The sequence below is a fragment of the Mus caroli genome, chromosome 4 (assembly GCF_900094665.2).
Source record: "Mus caroli chromosome 4, CAROLI_EIJ_v1.1, whole genome shotgun sequence".
In the NCBI taxonomy this organism is placed as follows: Eukaryota; Metazoa; Chordata; class Mammalia; order Rodentia; family Muridae; genus Mus; species Mus caroli.
Window position 1 is genome coordinate 14,776,688 of NC_034573.1, and position 27,006 is coordinate 14,803,693.

At 37.6% G+C, this 27,006-nt stretch overlaps 1 protein-coding gene across 1 annotated transcript in view; it reads left to right on the plus strand.

The window, feature by feature from the left end:
• Cngb3 (cyclic nucleotide gated channel beta 3) overlaps positions 1 to 27,006 on the plus strand; it is a 197,621-nt gene that overhangs the window by 108,196 nt on the left and 62,419 nt on the right. The window contains exons 12-15 of the mRNA XM_021159706.1: positions 2,905 to 2,997; positions 9,480 to 9,621; positions 18,098 to 18,257; positions 21,091 to 21,188. Of these exons, the coding sequence (XP_021015365.1) occupies positions 2,905 to 2,997; positions 9,480 to 9,621; positions 18,098 to 18,257; positions 21,091 to 21,188 (493 nt within the window). The remainder of the gene's footprint in view (positions 1 to 2,904; positions 2,998 to 9,479; positions 9,622 to 18,097; positions 18,258 to 21,090; positions 21,189 to 27,006) is intronic.

Sequence of the window (27,006 nt, forward strand, 5' to 3'; positions counted from 1 at the left end):
GTGGGTAGGGAAGTGGGGGGCGCTATGGGGGACTTTTGGGATAGCATTGGAAATGTAATTGAGGAAAATATGTAATAAAAATATTAAAAATAAAAAAAAAACACAATTACACAGAGCAAAATACCAGCAACTTGTGTGCATGTGTGCGTGTATATGTGTTTGTGTGTGTTTATACACATATATACATATATATATATATATATATATATATATATATATATACATATATATATGCATGTATGTGTGATTGTGCATAGGTGTGAGTGCATTTCTATGTGCATGCAGAGCTGAGAAATTTGTGCCAGTGTCTTCCTCAAATGCTTTCCATCTTATTCCTTTATTTATTTATTATTAATCATTCCATTCATTTACATCTCAAATGATATCCCACTTCCTGGCTACCCCTTCATGAACCCACATCCCACATCTACCCTCTCCTTTGCCTGTATGAGGATGCTCCTTCACCCACCTATCCATTCCTGCCCCACTGTTCCAGCATCCTCCAACACTGGGGCATCAAACCTTCCAGGTACCAAGGGCCTCCCCTCCCATTGCTGTCAGGCAAGGCCATCCTCTGCGACATAAGTATCTGGAGCCATGGATTCCTCCAGGTCCACTCCTTGGTTGGTGGTCTAGACTCTGGGGAAACTGGGTAGTCGAGCCAGTCTTTGTCCTTTGCTTTACAGAAGCATTTCAATTTTATGAGGTCCCATTTGTCAATTCTTGATCTTAAAGCATAAGCCATTGGTATTGGTGTTCTGTTCAGGAAGACTTCCCCTGTGCCCAAGTATTCAAGGCTTCTTGCCACTTTCTCTTCTATAGATTCAGTTTATCCAGTTTTTTTTGTGGAGGTCCTAGATCCACTTGGACTTGAGCTTTGTACAAGGAGATATGAATGGATTAATTTGCATTCTTCTACATGCTGACAATCAGTTGAACAAGCACCATTTGTTGAAAATGCTGTCTTTTTTCCACTGAAAGGTTTTAGCTCTTTTGTCAAAGATCAAGTGACCAGACGTGTGTGGGTTCATTTCTGATTGTTCAGTTCTATTCCATTGATTGACCTGCCTGTCACTGTACCAGTACCATGCAGTTTTTATCACTATTGATCTGTTGCACAGCTTGGGTTCAGGGACAGTGATTCTCTCAGAAGTTCATTTATTGTTGAGATTAGTTTCCTCTATCCTAGGTTTTTGTTATTCCAAATGAATTTGAGGATTGCTCTTTCTAACTCTATGAAGAATTGAGTTGGAATTTTGATGGGGATTGCATTGAATCTGTAGGTTACTTTTGGTAGAATGGTCATTTTTACTATATTAATTCTGTCAATCCATGAACATGGGAGACCTTTCCATCTTCTGAGGTCTTCTTCGATTTCTTTCTTCGGGGACCTGAAGTTATTGTCATACAGATCTTTCACTTGCTTGGTTAGACTCACACCAAAATATTTTATATTATTTGTGACTACTGTGAAGGGTATTTCCCTAATTTCTTTCTCAGCCTGTTTATCCTTTGAGTAGAGGAAGGCCAGTGATTTGTTAGAATTAATTTTATATCCGGCCACTTTACTGAAGCTGTTTATCAGCTACAGGAGCTCTCTGGTAGAATTTTTGGAGTTGCTTATGTATACTATCATATCATCTTCAAATAGTGATATCTTGACTTTCTCCCTCCCAATTTGTATCCCTTTGATCTCCTTTTGTGGTCTAATTGCTCTGGCTAGAACTTCGAGTACTATTTTGAATAGGTAGGCATAGAGTTTACAGCTTAGTCTTGTCTCTGAATTTAATGGGATTGTTTTGATTTTTCTACATTTAGTTTGATGTTAGATATTGGTTTGGTTTATATTGCTTTTATTATATTTAGGTATGCACCTTGAATTCCTGATGTCCCCATTACTTTTACCATGAAGGGTTGTTGTAGTTTTGTCAAAGGCCTTTTCAGCATCTAATGCGATGAAGGACTTTCTCCTTTATCTCCCTCTATTCCTCTATTCTGCCCAGGTTTCAGTTTATGAGATGGTGCCATGAACATTCAGGAAAGATCCCTAGCTTCTTTACTTCTCTCTGGAAATGCCACTCCAAGGGGTGTTCTTTGTGTATTCTTCTAGATACTTCACAGTCCTGTAATGTAGACAATTACAATTCTCCATCATAAGTTACAATATCAAGTGTTAGAGCAAATTGGAACTATTAATTTTTTATATATTATTAGCATGGAAGTAAAATGAAATAAAGATTTTTGAGACAGGCTCTCTCTATGTTGTTCAGTCTGGCCTGGAACATATTATGCAGACCAGGCTGGCTGTCTTTGAATTCTTAGAGATTTGCCTGTCCCTGCCTCCCCAGTGCTGGGATTAAAAGGGTGTGACACCACACGCAAAGAATATAAAAATTTTAAGAAAAGATCAGAATGGTTTGTTGTTTTTTTATCCATTAATCATGCATTTGCCTTGCAACATAAATTTGGCACACTTTTTTATTGAAGAGAAATGAAAATATATCCAAGTGGTGGAAGTATATAAGAATTTTTAGAGAATCTATGTTCACAATAATCAGAAATTTTATATAGCTAAGGAATGTGTAAGCAGAGGAAGATTGCTCTGTGACCTTTCTTGGACAATAATATGTTTAATATGGCCCCTCAAATGCAAAAGCAAAGGCAAATGCATGGGTTTCCAACACACTAAAAACATTCTACATCACAAACAAGCATTGGTTTCTATCCACACTAAAAAATACCTCTTATACTAGAAACAAAATAGTCAACAAATCAAAACTGGAGAGAATATTTATAAGCCATATACATGAGAGGGATCAATGTCCCAAATATGAGAAACTCCTGCAATTTAGTAGCAAAAGCTTTTAATTAACAAGACTTTAAATGACATTTCTCTTTGTTTAGAGAAATGGCTGATAAGAATGTAAAGGGTGCTCAACATTATGAATCATCAGGAAATATATATCAAAACTACAACATGGTATCCTATTGCCACAGGTAGAATTTTTTTCTTTTTTCTTTTATTAGATATTTTCTTTATATACATTTTAAATGCTATCCCGAAAGTTCCCTATACCCTCTCCCCACCCTGCTCCCCTACCCATCCACTCCCACTTCTTGGCCCTGGCATTCCCCTGTACTGGGGCCTATAAAGTTTGTGATGCCAAGGGGCCTCTCTTCCCAGTGATGGCTGAATAGGCCATCTTCTGCTACATATGCAGCTAGAGACAGGAAGAATTTTAATAATCAAAGAAAGGAAAACAGGTGTTTGGGAAGCACAGAAAAGGTTGGAGTGAAATGAGTGTCTCTATGTGGCCAGTGACTTGGAATCAGTATAGAAAACAGAATGTAGGCATCTCACATATTTTAAATGTCTTTTTAATTATGGACATTCTAATGAGTAAGATGGTAACCTCAATATAGTTTGATTTGCACTTTCGTGATGATCAATGATATTGAAGGTTTTATCCTTTTTGTTTAGATTATTTATTAGATTTTTATTTATATTGTTTCTTGAGATTCTTGTATGTTTACAGAAGCAGAATTTCCAGTTTCACATTTCCTTCATGTTTTATATTAAATTTTATTTTATTGTCTTAACTGGGAGCTGTGTGTTGTCATGCATTAAAAATTTATAGAGAGTCTATGTAAGAAATGAGCCAGATGAAATCTCCTTGAAAAGATTTATCTGCCTGGAGTGTAGACATTAGCGATAGACACCCTTGACTAATTAAGCTAATCCTAGAAAATCAATATGATGCCATCTAATTAAATTACAAATCTTACCTTTGGTTGGGCATGTCTTGGTGTGTAAGACATGTCTGAGAAACGAATCCAAAAATAAACCACAAAGCATCAAGGCAGAAAATTTTCCAATTAAAGTAGCATACTATTTAATATTTTAAAAGTTCAAGGCTAACCCTTGAGATTTGGGAAATCAATGTCAACATTTCAGATTTAGCTGTCATTTTTAACATTTATAAATAAGAAGGTGAGAGTAGGTAAAACCGTGTTTGTTCAAAAGTGATGTATAATAGAGCTGACCACATAGGAAAAATATCTAGCCTCTTCCTACTCTTTGCAGGTATTACATTTTATAAGCTTCCTTATTTTAAAGAAACCCACAGGTTGAGAAACTGCATCTAAAATAAATTAAGTGATGGGACGTATAAAATTGGGACTTGAAAATGTGAAATGCACCCATAAATTTATTTTGTATTTTGTTTCTTTGAAATCATGTCTGCCATTATAAGCCAAAGCCTTCTGGACATTTACTCCGGGATAGCTTTACTGTCTGGGCACGTGATTTTAAACTCTAAAAAAAAAAAAAAAAAAAAAAAAAGTTCACGGGATCTTTGTTACTAGTGTTACTAGCCCTTTGAAGGGCTGGATTCGTGGAAAGATATTGTGTGAATTTGGTTTTGTCAAGGAAGACTTTGGTTTCTCCATCTATGGTAATTGAGAGTTTGGCTATGTATAGTAGCCTGGGCTGGCATTTGTGTTCTCTTAGGGTCTGTATAACATCTGTCCAGGATCTTCTGGCTTTCATAGTGAAAAGTCTGGTGTAATTCTAATAAGCCTGCCTTTATGTGTTACTTGACCTTTTTCCCTTACTGCTTTTAGTATTCTCTCTTTATTTAGTGCATTTGTTGTTCTGATTATTATGTGTCAGGAGGAATATCTTTTCTGGTCCAGTCTATTTGGAGTTCTGTAGGCTTCTTGTATGTTCTTGGGCATCTCTTTCTTTAGGTTTGGGAAGTTTTGTTCTATAATTTTGTTGGAGATATTTGCTGGCCCTTTAAGTTGAAAATCTTCATTCTCATCTACTTCTATTATTTGAGGTTTGGTCTTCTCATTGTGTCCTGTATTTCCTGGATGTTTTGAGTTAGAATCTTTTTGCATTTTGCATTTTCTTTGATTGTTCTGCTCATGTTCTCTATGGAATCCTCTGCACCTGAGATTCTCTCTTCCATCTCTTGAATTCTGTTGCTGATGCTCGCTTCTATGGTTCCTGATTTCTTTCCTAGGGTTTCTATCTCCTGAGTTGTCTCACTTTGGGTTTTCTTTATTGTTTCTACTTCCCTTTTTATGTCTTGGGTGGTTTTATTCAATTCCATCACCTGTTTGATTGTGTTTTCCTGTAATTCTTTAAGGGATTTTTGTGTTTCCTCTTTTAAGGACTTCTACCTGTTTAGCAGTGTTTTCCTGTGATTCTTTAAGGAGTTCTACCTGTTTAGCAGTGTTCTCCTGTATTTCTTTAAGTGAGTTATTAATGCCCTTCTTAAGGTCCTCTAACAGCATTATGAGATATGATTTTTGAATCTGAATCTTGCTTTTTGGGTGTGTTGAGGTATCCAGGACTGGCTGAGGTGGGAGTGTTGGGTTCTGATGATGGTGAGCAGTCTTGGTTTCTGTTGGTAATATTCTTCCATTTGCCTTTGTCATCTGGTAATCTCTGGTGTTAGTTGTTATAGTTGTCTCTGGCTGGTGCGTGTTCCTCCTGTGATTCTGTTAGCCTCTGTCAGCAGTCCTGGGAGTTCAGCTCTCTTCTGAGTCTCAGTGGTCAGAGTACTCTCTTCAGGCAAGCTCTCCTCTTGCAGGGAAGGTGCACAGAGGTCTGGCATTCAGACCTGCCTCTTGGCTGAAGATGTAGGTCCGAAACAGGGCCTGTCCTAGAAGATGTGTTGCCTCTGCAGTCTGCGTGCTCACCAGCACAGACTGGTCTCCGAGGGACCCAGGACACAAGATGACTCCCTCACCTGCTCTGGAGGTCAGAGCCCTCCCTGGTGGCCACCTCTCCTCTGGTGCGGAAGGTTTCGGGATATCTGCAGCCTAAAACAGGGCCTGTCCCAGAAGCTGTGTCGCTTCTGCCTGTCCCAGAAGCTGTGTCACTTCTGCAGTCCACTCACTCCTAGATTTTATTTTATTAAGTAATAAATTCAATACCAGCGTGTTTCATTCTTTCTAAAACTCCATTTCTTGGAATTTGAAAATGATTCCCCTTGTCCAAAGACTAATATAGTCATAAAGTTCTAAAGTATTCCTGCTCTATGTTTCGCAGTAGAACAAGAAATAAAACCTGTTTTTAATTTACTATTTCTTGTTATTAGGAGGCATGCTGCATACACATGGAGGTCAGAGCACAACTTTGTGGAGTTACTTCTGTCTAGGTTTACATGAAATCTAAGGCTTGAACTCAGGTTGTCAGACTTGTGAAACAAGGCCTTTCCCACTGATCAATTTGTTGAACCCCATCTCCCAAAATGCTTTAATTTCCTATTTTAATTGGCCTATATAGGAGCAGTTTTCCTTGCAGGATTTTTGAACATACTTCATTCTGGTTGGTTTTACATCTACCCTCCTCTTTCTCATCTTTCTGTCTCTCCTCCCCACTGAACCTTTATGTCCCCAGTATTTCCACTTTATTATTTCACGTGTTCTATTGTCTTTCTCAATGCTCTCATTAAAGACTCCTTTCCACTTAATTGATGCCTTTCTAGTATCACGGTATTTACCATCATTTACACCACCTTGACCTGCATATGAAGGACAACATACAGTATTTTTCTTTCTGACCTTGAGTTGCCTCTTTACTTAATTTGATGTTTTCCAGTTCAACTCATTTTTTAAAATTTCATAACTAATTTTTCTTGATGGCTGAATAAAGTTTAACTATATGTTATATATTTTCCTTATCCATCCATCTACTAGTACAAATCCAAGCTTATTTAATTTTTTTGTCTGTTGCAGATAGTGCAGCAGTGAGCATGGATGTGTATGACAGTCTCTGTAGTAGGATACAAAATCCTTAGGGAATATACCCAGGAGTAGTACAACTGAATCCTTTAGTACTTCTGTTTTATAAATAAATAGAATTCTATAAAAAGTTCTAATCTACCATGAACACCATAAAGGGGGGAAAAAACTGAGACTCACTGAGTCCATTGCTTATCTATAAAATGTTTGGATTTTTAAAATTTACTTTAATTCCTTGAGCATTTTATACAATGTACTGTGGTCATTACTCCTCTGTCACTCCTCTCTAACTCCTCACATATCTGCCTGACCTCCCTATCACCCCAAACTTAATGTCTTAAAAAGAAATTGGGACTCCAATCTGTGTTACCCATATATTCCTGGGTGTGAGACCATCCGTTGAACTGGTCTGTCTAACAGGATGCATACGCTTAAGCAAAAGTGACTGTCTTTCCCCTAGAAGCCATCCACTGTCCACAGCTCTTAAGTCAGAAGTGGGTTTCTCCAATGCCTTCTCGCTCTCTGCTAAAGTATTAACTGCCTTGATCTTGTGCAGGTGTTGTAAGGGCATCCATTGCTGCTGAGAGCACCAGAGTTTAGCCATCTGGTCATGTCCAAAAGTCACTGTTTTGCTCTAGTCCCCAATCTGAGTCTTACAATCCTTCCTTCCCCCTTCCATATGCAAGAAGTTTTTTAAGGATACAGTAGGAATGCCTGACACAGGCTGTGTTATCAGAGCCAAGTAGTTCTATTTGGTGTTCTGAAATTCTAGATAAATTATCTTTTTCATCCAAAAATGGTTTCCCTACTTAGAAAAGTGCCCTTATTTCTTTTCACATCTGCATATTCAATAATATGATAAAATATAAAAAGATGGGGGTTTTCAAGCCCACTGACAATTTCTGTTCTCTCTCCCCTGCTTTCCCTTCACCTGATCCCCATGCCCTGTTCCTATCCCCATCCCCTTTTCCATTCAGTTCCTTCCTTTAATCTACCTCCAGTATCTATTTCTTTTTCCCTACTGAGAAAGATTCAAGTATCCTCCCTTGGAACCTTCTTCTTATTTGGCTTCCTTTGGTCTGTGTATTGTAACATGGTTATCCTGTACTTAATATTCATTTATAAGTAAGTACGTACATACATGTCCTTTCAGGTCTGCTTACCTCATTCAGGATGATATTTTTTAGTTCCATCCTTTTGCCTGAAAAATTCATTATGTTCTTGTTTTTAATAGCTAAGTAGTATAGGGGTGATACCCAGGGGTGGGGGCACCCCCCTTCTCATAGGAAAAGTAGGGGTAGGAGTTGTGTGAGGGGGGACTGAGAGGATGGGGGGCTGATATTGGAATATGAAGTGAATAAATAAATAAATAAATAAATAAATAAATAAATGAAAAAATATTTAGAAAAGATAGTGATCATATTTATGTACTCTGTTTTTCATTTCTGGAAATGAGTCTAAATTATAAAGAGTGATCAACATTCTCCATATATTGATAGTTTGGCAACTAAAATTTTTGTTACATTTATTTGTTTTAGAGGGGTTGGGGACAGCACAATGTGCATGTGGGGTTCTCCTTTTCCAATGTGGATTCCCAGTTATTGAACTAAGGTTTTCAGGCTTATTGTCAAGTATCTTTACCTGCTGAGCCATCTCATCAGCCCTGGTTTGACAATTTAAAGATAGCCTCAAATTCTTTGCTACCCCTCTCATTGAAAGATGGAGCCTAATATATCTTCTAATTAATTCAAGCTAGTCCTAGGGATTTGCTTGACAAATAGAACAAGGCAAGAGACTACCATATTACGGGGTTTCAGGATTATAAGATTCTCTTAAGCTACATATTGAACCATGATCAATCTAAAGGAAGCAGTTGCTATCAAGAAGTTCATGAACTTAAATATTATGGTTTGATTTTTATGTTCTTATAGTGTGGGGGTTGGGGGGCTCTTCATGTGTTTGTATTTCTGAATATTTTTCTTTGTTTTTGTTTTGTTTTATGTTGTGTCTTTTTTTTCTCTGTCTCTTTCCTTTGTTTTCTTCTGTTTTGTTGGTTGGTTGGTCTGTTAGTATCTAAAAAAGACTGATAGACAATGTGGAGTTGGATGGGTCAGGATGTGGGGAAGATCACTAAGGAGACAAAAGTAAACTTTATAGGGAAATTTTGCAACTGAAAAAATAAGTGCATTTATATTAAGACAGGCAGAGTACAAGAAAGCACAATCCTAGTGTCATTAGGAAGATAAGTAGAAAGGTCTCTTTCTACAGGTATCTACTACCAAGCTGACTAGGCTTCGATGTGTAAGGAAAGAGCATACCTGAGCATTCCAAAAAGAGATTATATGGAGAAAAACATGCATACCAAGCCAAGAGTAATACTCAAGGGACAAAGCAGATGGCTTCAAACACATCTTCCCAAATGTCTCCAAACATCCAAGTTGCCCCAAGTTTTTCATTCATTGTTAAACATAGAGAGTGCGTCTGTGCTAAGTTTTGTACAAATCTCTCACCCAAGAAATAGAAGCCTGATAAAACAGTCCAACAATATTTGGAAATAGTAAATACCCTCCTTGTGTTTAAGTGGTTAGTCATTTCCTAATGTTTATTAAGAAGTTTACAGTAGCATACATATTGTTTGCCAGTTCCTGCCTCCATGAACTGTGTGTGAGAGCAAATGGTGTTACAATGGTATGTATAAGAGAATCTATGCATCTCTTTTACAGGTATCTGCGATGCTTTTATTGGGCAGTTCGAACTTTAATTACTATCGGGGGCCTTCCAGAGCCACAGACTTCATTTGAAATTGTTTTCCAATTCTTGAATTTTTTCTCTGGGGTTTTTGTTTTCTCCAGCTTAATTGGTCAGGTAAGCTGGCAATGTATCCCTATGTACAAAGTATGTTCATTTTTAATGATTAACAATATTTATAAATTTTATGGAGGAAATATTGAAATCTGTGGTCCTTTTGCTCCTTTCTCTTCCTTGTGTTGCTACCTTTTACCTATTTAATGATGTGGAAAAGAATGTACTTGGATCAGCACTAAAGCATTGACTTTTGGTGAGGTAACAGACTCGCTACTTAGTCTAGGCTAGCCTCAAACTTATGGTTAGCTTTCCTCTCGTTGAAAAATGGATTCAAATTCTTAGTGCTAGAGTTACATAAAAGTGCTGCCTTAACCAGGTGGTTTTCCTTTTTAGGCATTAAATCTTCCATAAGACCTGACAGGCGATTTTGTTAGGATATAAACCCTTTGAATTTACAGTAAAAACATTATAATTCATAATACATAATGGAGTCTAGAATTTGAACCAGGTGTTTCAAAGAACATGTATTTTTGCATAATGTGTTGCCAAGTGCACAATGCAAAGTAGGTCTGTGATGTATCAGAACCAAGGCTACAGTGAAGTTATGCCAAACAGCCTGGGCAAACTCTACCAGAGACACTTCATACTCATTACATATTTTATTTAATTAATTTTGGCCATTATGAATTCAGAAAAAATTTATTGTCTTGATTTTGCAGCCCCCTACTCAGTAATCCAAGTCCATATAAGGCTATAATACATGATTTAAGAGCTCAAACTGTATCACAAAATCAATAAACACACTAGAAACACATTCCTACCACATTCACTGCAGTATGGATAAAATTCATTCTGAAACAATAAGATGATATTTGATATTTGATACTACTAAAAAATTGTCAGATCTCAACTAGTGCATCAATTAATGTTAACTGTCTCTAAACATGGCATATGGAAGAGTTCAGAAGCTGTCTGCTGTTCAGTAAAGGGAAGCCTCTCAGGTTATATGGGAGAGATGCATATTGAGGTGTTTTCAAGGGTCAGGTAGTATCCAGTTACCACCAACAGGCAGTTCTGTTGATCATAATTACTTATGGAAATATGTCAGTGGTAAAGCATGAAATGTGTTTGACATTCAAACAGCACTGATGAGACAAAGGGCTTTTGGAAATAAGAAACAAATTCAAGAATAAAATATCTTAAGAATTCTGAATATTAAATCTGAGTTTTGCCTTGAAAGCAATGGAAAGTCAGCCTATGAAAAGCATTGAGCAAGGAGATTCAATGTTAATTATAATATAAATTAAATAGGACCAGCATTTTTAAATGTGTTTTTGAAGATTTATTTATTTTATGTATATGAGTACACACTTGCTATCTTCAGACACATCAGAAGATGGCATCAGATCCCATTACAGATGGTTGTAAGCTTCCATATTGTTGCTGGGAATTGAACTCAGGACATCAGGAAGATCATCCAGTGCTTTTAACCATTGAGCCATCCCACTAGTCTTAAATATGTGTTTTATTTTTGCTTAGGTATAGTAACTAGCAGATTAAGGACAATTGCTATTGAAAAGATATCAAGGATCAAAGTATCCACACTTTGGTCTTCCTTCTTGAGTTTCATGTGTTTTTTGAATTGTATCTGAATTTATGGGCTAATATCCACACATATCATCATGTGTGTTCTTTTGTGACGGTTAGGAGCTGAAGGGGTTTGCAACCCCATAGGAAGAACAACAATGTGAACTGACCAGTACCCCCAGAGCTTCCTGAGACTGAACTACCAACCAAAAAAAAAACACATGGTGGGACTCATGGCTCCAGCTGCATATGTAGCAGAAGATGGCCTAGTCGATCATCAAGGGCAGGAAAGGCCCTTGGTCCTGTGAAGGTTCTATGCCCCAGTATAGGGGAATTCCAGGGCCAGGAAGTGGGACTGGATAGGTTGGGGAACAGGGAGGGGGGGAGGGGTTTTTTTGGAGGGGAAACCAGGAAAGGGGATATAACATTTGAAATGTAAATAAAGAAAATATCTAGTAAAAAATTTTAAATTTTATTCTAAAAGTGATCAAGGGTCTTAAAAGAAGGGAGCATTCCATACAGTGAAGATGAGGATATTGAACAAAATAATAAGACACTACAGCTGGGTAAGCATCAAAGTTAGCTAATTCAGATAATTTCATCAAGCTTTGAGATGTAGGTCTATTGTTCCAGTGCCTAATACTATACTATAGAAGAGGTAGATAAGGAGACTATATGATGGCTATATAAAGAGTAGGAATTATGGATTAGTTAACTTGAATTATAAATAGGACTCTCAGAAGAGAGTCTCAGAGATGGCATGACCATCTCTCAGAAATTGGCCACAGCTAGGAGGAGCAAGCAAGTATCAAATACAAACACATAAAAATACAGACAGTAAATAGGCAGCTATTGTCAACGCACATAGGCATGTCAGGTTCAGCTTAGATGTGTTAATGCACTAGAAAGGGAAGTTGGGAAGACAACTCCATTAAAAAAATTAGTTACTGGACAATAAGTTTCAAGAAGTTAAACACTGTAAGTGTAAACTATCATCAATAATAGAGAAACTTACTAATGGTTAAAATATAAAGCTAGTTAAAAATAATTTCAATTTAAATGCAGTGAAACAGCAAAACCATTATTCTTTGTGGCATAATGTACCATAAATCCATGTGAGGTGCATTCACTGTTTTCACATTTTTTGAAAATGAGAAGATCCAATTTCTATGAGATTAGGAAGTTCAGCTGGATGTGGTGCCACACATCTTTAATCCCAGAATATGGAAGGGAGAGGCAAAAAGATCTTTATGAGTTTGAGGCCACCTGGTCTACATAGTGAGTTCCAGGACAGTCAGAGCAACATAGTGACAGTCTCAAAAAAAGACAAGATGAAGAGCCATTGCAAGTCATACACTGTCTTAAAGTAGAACAGTGTATGATTAAATGGACAGTTAAAGGAAAAATCCAATACATATTGAGCACTTGATGTGTGCCAAGCAGTTTTCAAAAGACTGGGAAATGATAACTCTGTCCTGTGATCTGAGCACTTGGGAAGCAGAAACAAGAGGAAGGGGAAAAATCAAAGCCAGTCTAGTCTACACAACAAATTCAAACTCAGCCTGTACTGCATTGCTAAACTCTGTCTCAAAATCAATAAAGAGAGAAAAATGAAAATGATGTCTGCCCAGCCTCAGTGCACTGCTTTCCCTGGACAGCCACAGCTATATCACCTGAGAAAGCCTAAACATGGACTCTATTTTAGACCTACTGAAACCACAGCATGCATCTTAAAAAATCTTTTGATGAGTGAATTTCTAATTATTAATTTATTTATTTATTTATTTATTTATTTATTTACTTACATCCCAAATACTGCTCTTCTCCATTTCTCCCTCCCCTTCTCATCTGATAGGGTGGCCTTCCCCCAACCCTGGTGCATCAAGTCTCTGCAGGATTAGGCTCATCGTCTCCTACTAAAGCTAGACAAGGCAGCCCTCTGTTATAAATAAACTGGGGGCCTTGGACCAACCCATGTATGATCTTTGGTTGGGGGCTCAGTCTCTAGGAGCTCCCAGGAGTCCAAGTTAGTTGACCCTGATGTTCTTCCTGTGGTGCTGCCATCCCCTTCACAGTGTTCAGTCCTTCCCCTAACTCTTCCATAGGGGTCCCCAGCCTCCATCCAATGTTTGTCTGTGGGAATCTGCATCTGTCTCAGTCAGCTTCTGGGTAGAGCCTCTCAGGGGACAGCTATAGTAGTAGGCATCAATCTAAATGCACAATATAGCAGCATTAATAGTGTCAGAAATTGGTGCCTGACCATGGGATAGGACTCAAGTTGGGCCAGTCACTAGTTCGCCATTCCTTCGGGTTCTGCTCCAACTTTTCCTTTCATTTCTTTTAAACAGGACCAATTTTAAGTCGAAAGTTTTGTTGGTGGATTGGTGTACCCATCCCTCTACTGAGAGTCCTGTCTGGCTACTGGAGATGGTTTCTTAAGGTTCCATATACTATTGGACATTTTGGCTAAGGTCACCCACATTGACTCCTGGGAATCTCCCCCATCCGAGGTCTCTGGGACTTCCTAGATATTCCCCTGAGCCTGCATCTCAACTCCAACAGCTGCATATTTTCATTAATTTCCCTGGGCCTCTAGTCCTCTCTCCTGTCTCTCCCCATACCTGATTCTGCTCACCAATTCTCCTTGCACTCCCCTCTTCCACCCAGATCCCTCCCTCTGCTTCCTATGACTATTTTGTTTCCCCTTCTAAGGGGGATTCAACCATCCTCACTTGGGCCTTCTTTCTTGTTTAACTGTTTTGGTCCTGTATTGTTGTATCCGGCCAGCGGATCACAGGTCTGGGTTCTAACCTGGAAAGGCATTTTGGAAACCTGGAAGAGAAGAGGGGCTAGGCTGCGGGAGATAAGGAGGAAACCAAGACAAGGCTCTGCTCAAGGTTCAATTTTAATGTCAGCAAACACTTTATAAAGAAAAGGGGAAGCCCATCCCTGGTCAAGCAAAGTTCCTTTGAAGTAGATAGGTCAGCCTTTTAGTGGGAACTCGTGAAGATCGCAGTTCGGTGCTAACTCTGGAAAGTCTTGGAAGAGAGACCTCAGGCAGGTTGGGCCTTAGGCAGGTAGTGGCACATCAAAGGAGCAGCACAGCAGGTGGCTCCGCTTAAGCGGCAGATGGTCACAGCCAGCCTTGCTAGGCTGGAAGGAGGTAACACTATATTGTGTATCTTGGGTATTCTGTACTTTTTGGCTAATATCCATTTATCATTAAGTACATACCAGGAATGTCCTTTTGGGTCTGGGTTACCTCACTAAGGATGATATTTTCTAGTTCCATCCATTTGCCTGCAACATTGATGAAGTCCTCCTTTTTAATAAGTGAACAGTATTCAATTGTGTAAATGAACCATATTTTCTATCTACATTCTTCAGTTGAGGAACATCTGGGTTGCTTCCACTTCTAGCTATTGCAAATAAAGCTGTCATGAACATAGTGGAGCACATGTCCTTGTGGTATGGCGGAGTCTATTTTGGTTATGTGCCCAGAAATAGTATACCTGGGTCTTTAGGTAGAACTATTTCCAGTTTCTTCATAAACTACATTGATTTCCAGAGTGGTTGTCTAAGTTTGCAATCCCACCAGCAATGGAGGAGCATTCCCCTTGCTCCACACCTCCAATATGTGCTATCGATTTAGTTTTTGATCTAAGATATTCTGATTGGGTAAGGTGGAATCCAAGGGGGTTTAGATTTGCACTTCCGTGATGACTAAGGGTGTTGAATATTTCTTTAGGTGCTTATCAGCCATTAGAGATTCCTCTGTTGAAAATTCTCTATTTAGATCTATATCCTATTTTTAAATGGGTTATTTGGTTTGTTGATGTTTAATTTCCTGAGTTCTTTATATATTTTAAATATTAGACCTTTTTCAGATGTAGGGTTAGTGAAGATCTCTTCCAAATCTGTAGGCTCACATTTTGTCCTATTGACAGTGTCCTTTGCCTCACAGAAGGTTTACAATTTCATGAGGTACCATTTATCAATTGTTAATGACAGAATCTGAGTCATTAGTGTTCTGTTCAGGAAACTTTCTCCTGTGCCAATGTGTTAAAGACTGTTTCCCATTTTCTCTTCTATTAGATTCGGCGTATTCAGTTTTATGTTGGGGTACTTGATCCACTTGGATTTGAGTTTTGTGCACAGTAATAAATGTGGATTGCTATTTGCATTCTTCTACGTGCAAACCATCGGTTAGACCAGCATCATTTGTTAAAGATCATTTGCTCTATAATACAGCTTGAAGTCAGGGATGGTGATTCTTCCAGAAGTTCTGTTATTATCAGGATTCTTTTGGCTACCCTGGGTTTTGTGTTATTATACAGGAAGTTGAAAAAATGTTCTTTTAAGATCTGTAAAAAGTTGTGTTGGAAATTTTGATGGGAATTACATTGTATCTGTAGATTGCTTTCAGTAAGGGGCCTATGTGTACTGTTTTAATCCTACTGACCCATGATCATGGGAGATCTTTCCATCTTCTGGGGGTCTCCTTCAATTTCTTTCTTCAGGGAGTTGAAGTTTTGTCATATAGATTTTTCACTTGCTTGGTTAAAATTACACCAAGACATTTTATATTATTTGTGGCTATTGTGAAAGGTATCGTTACCCAATTTCTTTCTCAGCCTGTTTACCATTTGTATATAAGAGAGTTAATGATTTTTTTAATTAAGTTTGTATTCAACCACTATGCTGAAGGTATTTATCAGCTGCAGGTGTTCACTGGTAGGATTTTGGGGTCACTTATGTATACTATTGCAACATCTGCAAATAGCTATATTTTGTCTTACTCCTTTCTAATGTGTATCCCCTTGATCTCCTTTAGTTGTTTTATTACTCTAGCTAGAACCTCAAGTTTAAATTCAGCCACTTTGCTGAAGCTGTTTAGCAATTGATAGAGTCCCTTTCATGTTAAAAGTCTTATAGATATCAGGGATTCAAGGGACATACATAAACATAACAAAATCAATATGCAGGAAGCAAATAGCCAGTAAATTTAATGGAGAGAAACTTGAAGCAATACCACTAAAATCAGGGGCAAGACAAGACTACCCACTCTCTTCCTATCTACTCAATATAGTACTTGAAGTTCTAGCTAGAGTAATAAGACAACAAAAGATTAAGAGGCTGCAAATTGGAAAGGAAGAAGTCAAGGTATCGTTATTTGCTGATGTTATGAGAGAATACATAAGCAACCTCCATAATTCTACCAGAGAACTCCTATGGTTGACAAACAACTTCAGCAAAATTAACTCAAAGAAAATCAGTAGCCCTCCTTCTGGTGATTCTTATGTATGTGAAAATCTGATAAGTATAGTGTACTTGCCTTTAAAATTGCATTTGAAGATGTAACCTGGACAAGCAACACCTGAAACTGTGGTACTGATATACAAGGGAAAGATTAAAGATGCAGATAAAGATATGTGTCTTAACCTCTCAGAGTGATTAAAAGATGCTAGGAAGTAAACAGAAACAAAAGTAAGAGAGCCCCAAACAACATTGTCATGTGTTCAAAATCTAGACATATGGTCATACCAGTGACTATGCCTCAAATTAACCATCATTGTTTACTCCTGAATTCTACTTTCTGATATAATCCACATACCCTGATATTTTCTAACTCTCTAACCTTCATATGCTTCTCTACACTAGAACTCATTGCAGAATACATATTACCCTTACTTCCTACATCAGTGAAACCCAACACTGGTAGAGGATAGTACCTAAGATGTTTGAATGGATACAATACCAATTCTTTGACCCTCAAAACCATTTAGTAAGTCTTAACTTTGTCCTTGAATCCCGGCTAACACCCTTGTTAAATCTCTCAACCTAGCCTCTGATAAATCATATCTGATAACCTTCAAAAACTGAATAATGCTGTTTGTGGCACATGAATATGGAAAGAGAAGATCTAGGTATCATGACCATAGAAAAATATTTACACAACTGTTGAAGAATAAGAGCCTCTGAAAGACGGACATTACAGACTGTCTGTATAGCTATTGGACAAATACTTTGAAAAAGTAGTAGATATTATTATGTCTAAAACTGTAAATTGAGGAAGCCATCACAATGTATGGTATTTGAGCTATATTTTTAAAAAAATCAAGAGGTTTTTTTTCCATAAGCAGAAAAGACTTCACAGCTACTAGAATGAATGAGCAAAGTATTAGTGAGACCTGGCTTTCCTCCTATAATAAACTCACAGTCAAAGCAAATTTATAACCACTTGCTTCTCTCTATGTGAGAGGAAGAGCCAAGCAATATATCTTTTTTGTGCTGAGACCTTAAAGATCTGCTTTTAACCTAGAGTGGGTTTTTATGGCTGAGTTGTAAACATCCGAGAACTGAACCTGACAGTTCCTTAAGGACTGTCACAGCGGCAGTCAACGCTTCAGTAATTTCAGCACATTTCAACTTCTGCTGAATACTGTGCCTTGAGCATGGTACGATTTGATTTTATCCGTCTAAACAACACACAGGGAAGAACAGAGGCTGGAATTGCATGACAAGTTGAGCCTACAGAGGCAACCACCCTGGTTGATCTATGAAAGGTACTTTAGCAGAGAGACTCTCAAAACCGACTAGCCATTCTGCAGGATAATTGTTCATCTCTTGTTATACTTCCCTTGCATCTGTGCATGGATTATAGTTGTTTTAAAATGTCGACTATCATTTTCACAGTAATTTATAAATATATGAAGATTGTGTGCAGTCACCTGAATTATGAGACCAAAGCCTCACAAAAATCTCACATTATTGGTCTAATGGGCTTTATTATTGTCAGCGAGATAATCTCATTTCCTACCTTTTATTAAGGCCTGATGTCGGTGTGTTAAAATCAAGTAATCAGGACAATAGACAGATATTGTGTAAGAACAAGCAATTCAGATGGAATTTCTCTCCTGGGTGTAAATGACCATATTTATGGTTTTAGATGCGTGATGTGATTGGGGCAGCAACAGCCAATCGGAACTACTTCCAAGCCTGCATGGACCATATCATTGCCTACATGAACAAATACTCTATTCCTCCGAGTGTGCAGTATAGAGTTCGGACTTGGCTGGAATATACATGGAACTCGCAAAGAATCCTAGGTAAGCATGACCAATGACTGCTTACATTCCTGTAAACTTTATCACATAATAAAAATTATGTGAGATAGAAAGAGTTCTTTGGAATTGACTAACAGGTTGAAAAACAAAGATCTCTCCAGCATTAATTTAACATGAATAAATTTTTCTTAAATGTAGAGCCATAATCCAAGGCAAGTTTTGGAAGAAAAAGATGAAAGTCTACTTAGTTCCAACCATTTGCAAGAAATTACACAGTTTGCCTCACACACATACACACACACACACACACACACACACCCATACGCATATATAAACACATCGTGCACACACACATACACACACATGAATGCATGGGTACACACAGGCAACACACATACATACTTACACACATACAAGCACACACATTCTACACACATATACACACCTGGACACATGCATGCCACACACACACACACACAAAAAAAAATAATTAGAGAAATTAGATGTCATTGACCCCTTTTCAGAAGCAAAGAAACAGCTGAGATTCCTACTGCAAACTTTGGCCAAGGAGTCATAACTGCAACTGAGCTCTGAATTCATTGTCCAAGCTCTTGTTCTGCCTGTGACAGCTCCTCTCCTCTGGATCACAGTGTACAAAGAAAGCTCAAGTTTTCAGGCCATTTTCATTACACAGCATGGTTTGCAGTTAGTTCTAAGAGACCATTATTTATCAATATTGTCTACCCTGTAACATCAGTACTTGAGCTCAAAAAATAATATTTACTAAAGCATATAAACTGCTATGATCTAGTTGACAATAAATGCAATTTTTTAGTTTTTTCTGTAAAAAAAAATAAGAATTAATATTACTGAGAAGTCAACACAAAGCTACTTCCTTTAGTGAAAAAACAAGATTTTTCAAGTCACAAATTTTTCTCAGATAAAAAAGTGTCTACTAGTTCTGGTTATAGGACTTTTTCTTCACCAGTCTGCCACTGGTGAACTGAGCCCTCAGAATGCTCATAATGGCCTCCTCTTTATATCTATAGCTATCATGAGAGCAATTCAAGGGGCAAAGAAATTACAAGGAGTGACTCCTAGTGGCAACTACAGACATAGATTCAACTCTGGCTTACTGGGACAAATAGTCCTCATAAATAAGAAACAATTTTATTTTATTTTATTTTATTTTATTTTATTTTATTATTTCATTTCATTTTATTTTATTTTGCTTTATTTTATGTAGAAGGACCTGCATGTATTTACGTACAGTGTAAGTATGTCTGGTGCCTGCACTGGCAAAAAAAAAAAAAAAAATGACTTCAAGCCCCCTTCAACTGGAGTTACAGATGGTTTCGGGCCAACATATGTGTACTGGGAACTGCAAGAGTGGCAACTGCTCCTTACTACTGAATCGCCGCTCTAGCCCCGAAATAATGTTTTATATGAAATATGGCTATATTTATGATCTATGTTGCAATCAAGTTAGCAATATAGCACAATAATTTTTTCTTATTTACTTAAGTAGATGTAGGAAGATATCCAAAATAAAACTGAATATAGTATGTGTATGAAATCCCAGCACTTCTAAGACAGAGGCAAGTGAGGCTGTGAGTTGAAGGCTAGCTAGTCCATATTGCAAGTTCCAAACCAGACAAGATGAGAGACAGAGACAGAAAGAGAGGGGGGGTGGGGGGGAAGAGAAAACAATCTAGACAATGCAACTCCATGAACCAGGAGCATACTTGATATTAAGAATGGACAATTTTGTCTGTGCAATATTTTGTCAGTCTGTTAGTCCATCACTTAATTCATGTGTGAAAAACAAATCCATAATGTATTCAGGTTCATTACTGAGTTAATACACAACTAAATAACAATAATTTAAATGTACTCACTTAGCACATTTCTTCATTAGATTATGTTCCCAGCTGAGGTGCCTACTAATTATGCTTAACCCAGCAAGTCACTTACAGCCTCTCTGAGTTTAAATTCTTTTATTCTTCTCCTAACTGCAAAGTAGAAGCAAATTCCTGGTCCAAGGATTATTATAAAGGTCAAGTAAGATAATGGACACAACAGATCTCCATATGCCTTCAAACACGCCACCACTCATCATTTGCCATCTTTGAGCTGCCAGGGCTGGCAGAAACAAGACCTAGATCACTTTTCCATCTTAGTCTGTTCACTAACCTTTGTCTCACTGGCATTAAATTTAATCTCTTAAAATTTCTAAAAACAATGCTCTGTAATATTCAGTTTGCCACTTATAGTTAAAATATTTCTTTGCTCTCATGAGCAAAAGGGCACCATTGTGATGTGTGAAGGTCTGAGTATGCCATTGCCTGTAATTCCAGCACTTGGAAGGCCCCAGCAAAAAAAAAAAAAATGCTGTAAGGCCAACCTGGGCTACACTGCAAGATCTTGTCTTTCAAAACAGGAGAGGACAATCTGAAACTCCAGTGTAGTGAAGATGAAGGGGGATCCCTAGAACCTATTGGCAAACCAACCTAGTCAGAGAGTTCCTAGATCAGTGAGAACCTCTATCTCAAAAGTCAGAGTGGAGAGTGATCAGGGAAGAACCCAGGTGTCTTTCTCTAGCCTCTACACAAGCACACATGGCATATGTACACACATGAATTAAACACACACACATGTGCATAAGCACATAAACACACATATGCATACACACACACAGCCTTGATGGTAGGTATGTAGATCTAATATGTATAATAAAGACACTGATTTTTTAAGATATATTTGTTTATAAAACATTTGCATGTTGTTCATTTTCAATTATTTTTCTGCTTACTCTTTGGTGAATTGTTTTACTAATTATTCTACTTTGGAGACTGATATATTTATTTTTACAAAGATGAGTCCAACTTGCTTGAGAACCTCCCAACAGCAATGCAGTTGTCTATTGCCCTTGACATAAACTTCAGTATCATTGACAAGGTGGAGTTATTCAAGGCAAGTACTTTTATAATTAATAGAAAGATACAATATCAATTTCTCAAAAAAAATTCTAGGTTCTTGCTTTATATAGACTGTGAATTTTTTCTATCTTTCCATTTTAATTGTTATTTTATTAATTTATTTGGTTTGTATGTACAGTGTGGAAGATTTAGAAGAATACACATGTGCTAAGGTATACATGTGGTTATCACTGTAAGAGTCAGTGGGTCAGTGGATAGAGCTAAAGTCAACAGACATGGCAGCAGGTGCTCTTACCTGCTGAGTCATCATCTCATTGGCCCTGCCTTATGTTTTAACAAAGTCAAAATAACCTGGACAACTTACAAGAATCCAAAAGATTATGGGTCCCTGCTCAACAGACAATTTGCTCTTTAGAAGCCTCTCTTTTCTAATTAGTGTCAAGGAAGAGAAGTTATTCAGACAAGTTCTTCAGACTCTTCTTGCATAAATTTAAATTTAATTAAACTCCACTGTTCTGTTTTCGCTAACAAGAGCATCACCTTCCATTCTGAACGTGCCTTGGCAACTTATGATGAATCAAGTTCCCAGATCAGCTCTGCACTGACCTACTCATGTAACTAGTATTATTAGTGACAACACTTTAGATGTAGCTTTCTTTAAGGAAAATGCTATATCCTTCAATATAGCATTGGTCTGCCTAGAATCTGCAATAATAAAAATAAACCAAGTTTAGGGGTTCGGATGATGGCATCATCACCAAAATTTATGCTGAAATTCCAATCCTGTATTAAGAGATTTAGGGCTACTGAGTGACTTATAAAAACTCTATTTTCTTGCTGTACGTCTTTTTCCAGAGAGGCATGGATGTTTATTCACTCCAGACAGAAAAATGATGACAAAATAATCCTTGCTCGAGTAAAGCAGTGAGTGTACAGAAATTACCTATAAAGGTGTAAGCAAGGAGTTACCTACAGAAGCATGGGTAACTCAAAGGCATGGCAGGAAAGCCCACCCCACCATCAATAGTGACTCAAAAAGCTGCATCTTGAAGTTCCCTGCTCAACTTTGAAACAGCTCCCCATCCCCAGCAACTACTTACTGCTTATGTCGCCTTACAGACAGGCCTTCTGAAGCTGGCAACTTTCTGAGCTTTCTGGATCTTAAAACTTCTGTGAGTCTCACAAGTTTCATTACCTTCCTATGAGTACCCTCCTCTCTCAAGGAGAGACTGTCAGAATTCAGAGGACACAGCTACATATCTCCTGAGTATGAATGCACAAACAGACTAAGAAGTGTTAGTTTGGAGTGATAAAACTACTTCATGGAAAAAATTTGATTTCCAAATCTTCTGTCCCTGGGAGAGGTTCATGTTAGAACAATAATTTAGACCTCTCCATATAGTGATGAATTTTGAGCCATAGCATCCATGTGAACACTGAATTCCTGCAAAGACCAAAAAAAATGCAATTTTTGAAAAAGCACATGACTTGAAATACATAATTACCACCACTAAACTGTAGATGACAAAACAGAAACTGTGTCGTGGACTGTTAGACAAAGTTACTCCAAATCCTGGGACCAACCACTGGCTGACTCCTTATGCTACTAGAAGCAAGTCAATATCCAAGAAGTCTGTTCTAGATTTCTACCAGGATTTTGATAAAAGTATGAAAGAAATTAAACATTTTTAGACAGTGAATAAAGCCAAATTAACAGCAACAAAATAGGAAAGTAAAATATTTCAATGTTTAGAAGACTGCTAGTTCTTTAGGAATTCTTTTTAGGCCTAGGATCTTTACTGACTTCAAACTCTGCAAATCACAGTAACAGATGAGATTTCTCTAGATTTTTACCTAATATAAGTTTTGCTGATTACTTAAACTACATGAAGTCTAACGTATCATGTCATGAATAATAAGTTTTAAGAGTGACACTGATTTTGAATATTTTTTTTCAGCTAACTGTGAGAAGCAGGATTGGGTAATAGGCCAACTAACAAGACAGAAATCTGATCAACAATTGCTTCTAGCGTGGAGTTGGGAATGGAGATATCAAAGAGGAATGTGTCTATAGGACGGAGTATACAGAAGTTTCAGCCACAGAACAGCTGTGAGATCTCTCTCCCTCCCACAGTATTTATGCAGTTATCACCTGCTATAGGGAGGAAGGCTAATTAGAGCTGATATACTTGATCGAAAGCAATGACTCAACTAGTGGTCCGCTAAGGAGAACACTTCAATTCTGGACCTGAGAGCCATGTGTCCTCCCTAGACCCCCTTCTTTTTACCTAAACTCTTTGCATCTATATATTATAGCTTGGCTATCATTTACTTAATGGCTAATATCTACTTATAAGTGAGAACATACCACATGTGTCTTTCTGGACCTGAGTTATCTCACTCAGGATTTTGTTTTTTAGTTCCAACCATTTGTTACAAATTTCATGAAATTATTTTTAAAACAGCAAAGAAGTACTTCATTGTGTAAATGTGTAACTATATCACAGTTTGTTTATCCATTTTTCTGTTAAGGGATGTCTAAGTTATTTTGTTTCTAGCTATCATGAATTAAACTGCAATGAACATGGTTGAGGAATTGTCCTTATGATAGAATGGAGCATCCTTTGGATATATGCCCAAGAGTGGTATGCCTAGGTTTTGAGGTAAATTGATTCACAATTTTCAGAGGAATGTGATATTGATTTCCATAGTGGCCATACAAGTTTGCACTCCCACCAGTAATGAAGGGGTGTTTTTCTTGCTCCACATCCTTGCCAGTATGAGGTGTTACTTATGTTATTGATCCTTGCCATTCTGACAGGAGTAAATGGAATCCCAAAGTAGTTTTCATTGCATTTCCCTGGTGGCTAATGTTGAACATTCCTTTAAGTGTATCTAAGCCATTTGTGACTCTTCAATGGAGTTTAGATCTGTACCTCATTTTTTAAATTAAATTATTTAGTTTTTGACATCTAACACTTGAGTTCTTTATATATTTTGTATATTAGATGTCTATCAGATGTGAAGTTGGTAAAAATATTTTCCCATTCTGCTACTTTGTCCAATTGATAGCATCCTTTACCTTACAGAGGCTTCTTCATTTTGTAATGTCTCATTTATTAATTGATGATTTTAGGTCTATGCTATCCATGTCCTCTTCAAAAGTCATCTCTTGCAACAGTGGGTTAAAGGCTACCCCCCCCCCTCGATTTCTATTCTACCAGGTTCAGTGTATCTAGATTTATATTTAGGTCTTTGATCCATGTGGACTTGAGTTTTTTGCAGGGTGAGAAATATGGTTCTATTTGCATTCTTCTACATGCAAGCATCCAGTTTGAACAGAACCATTGTTAAAGATGCTGTCTTTTTTTCCAGTGTGTTTTTCTGCCTTCTTTATCAGAGATTAGGTGTCCATAGGTATGTAGACTTATGTCCTGGGTCTTCAAATTGATTTCATTTATCAATATGTTGGGTCTGTTTTTATGCCAGTACCATGCAATTTTTATTACTATGTTTCTGAGTACAACTTGAAATCGGGGATGGTGATACCCACAGTGGTTTTTGTCTGGAAGACCTATATATTGGTGAAAGTGAGATACTGAGAGGTCTCCACTATCAGTGTGTCAGGCTCTATATGTGATTTAAACTGTAGTAGTGATTCTTTTAAAGACTTGTTTGCACTTATGTTTGTGGCATCGATGTTAAGAATTAAAATGTTGTCTTGTCTTGGTAGATTTTTCCTTCCAAGAGTATGTACTGTCCTTCCCTATCTCTTTTGAATAGATTTCGCTTGAAGTTTTTTTTTTTTTGTTTGGTTTTTGGTTTTTGGGTTTTTTTAGCTATTAAAATAGGTACACTGGTTTGCTTCTTAGGTTCATCTGTTTGGCATATCTTTTCTAACCCTTAACCTGAGGTAATATCTATCTTTGATGTTGAAGTATCTTTTTAGATATGGCAGAAGGAGGGATTCTGTTACTTTAATCCAATCTGTTAGTATGTCACATTTTATTGGAGACTTTAGACCATTGATGTTGAGAGATATCAATGACCAATGAGTATTGATTCCTGTTCTTTTGGTAGTGGTGGTGGTGGTGGTGGTGGTGGTGGTGGTGGTGGTGGTGGTGATGATGATGGTATTAGAAAGTGTGTGTGTGTGTGTGTGAGTGTGTGTGTGTGTGTGTGTGTGTGTGTGTGTGTGTATGTGTGTGTTTCCCTTCTTTTGGTTTTGCTTGTGAGATTATTCATTAGCTGTGTTTCCATGGCTATAGGTAGCATCTTGAGGTTGGGGTTTTCCTTCTAGTTTCTTCTTTGGGGCTGGATCTGGAGAACTGGATTTGTAGATAGCTATTGTTTAAATTTTATTTCTATCATGGAATACGAAAAAATTTTCTCCACCTATGGTGAGCAAAAGTTTTCCTGGGTAGAGTAGTCTATGCTGACATCTGTGTTCTTTTAGAGTCTATAGCACATCTGCGCAGGTCCTTGTGATGCTTAGAGTCTCCACTGAGAAGTTACATGTAACAGGTCTCCCTGTATATATTACTTGATCTTATAGATTTTAACATTTTTTTGTTTTGTGTTTTGATTATTATGTGGTGAGGGGATTTTCTTTTCTGGCCCAATCTAATTGGTGTTCTGGATATTTCTTTTACCTTTATAGGAAATTCTTTGTTTAGGTTAGGAAAATTTTTTTCTATGATTTTTTTCTATTTTTTCTTTTTTTTATTAGATATTTTCTTCATTTACATTTCAAATGCTATCCCCTTTCCTAGTTTCCTCTCCGAAAATCCCCTATACCCTCCCCCCTCCCCCTATTCCTCAACCCACCCCATCTTGCTTCTAAGCCCTGGCATTCCCCTAAATTGAAGCATAGAATCTTCACAAGACCAAGGGCCTCTCCTCCCATTGATGGCCAACTAGGCCATCCTCTGCTACATATGCACTAGAGACACGAGCTCTGGGGTACTGGATAGTTCATATTGTAGTTCCACCTATAGGGTTGCCCCTTCAGCTCCTTGGGTACTTTCTCTAGTTCCTTCATTGAGGACCCTGTGTTCTATCCAATAGATGACTGTGAGCATCCACTTCTGTATTTGCCACGCACTGGCATAGCCTCACAGAAGACAGCTATATCAGAGTCCTGTCAGCAAAATCTTGCTGGCATATGCAATACTGTCTGGATTTGGTGGTTGTTTATGGGATGGATCTTGAGGTGGGGCAGTCTCTGGATGGTCCTTCCTTCAATCTCTGCTCCAAACTTTGTCTCTATAACTCCTTCCATAGGTATTTTGTTCCCCCTTCTAAGAAGGAACAGATATCCACACCTTGGTCTTCCTTCTTGAGTTTCATGAATTTTGCAAATTGTATCTTGTATTCTAAGTTTCTAGGCTAATATTCAATTATCAGTGAGTGATTATTATGTGTGCTCTTTTGTGATTGGGTTACTTCACTCAGGATGATATCCTCCAGACTCATCCATTTACCTAAGAATTTCATAAAAGCGTTGTTTTTAATAGCTGAGTAGTGCTCCATTGTGTTAATGTACCACACTTTCATGTGTTTTGCAAATTGTATCTTATATCTCCCGTATACTAAGTTTCTGGGCTAATATCCACTTATCAGTGAGTACATATTGTGTGAGTTCCTTTGTGATTGATGAGAGTTGGGTGTTGAAGTCTTCCATTATTATTGTGTGAGGTGCAATGTGTGCTTTGAGCTTTACTAAAGTTTCTTTAATTAAATGTGGATGCCCTTGCATTTGGAGCATAGATGTTCCGAATTGAGAGTTCATCTTGGTAATTTTACCTTTGATGAGTATGAATTGCCCTTCCTTGTCTTTTTTGATAACTTTG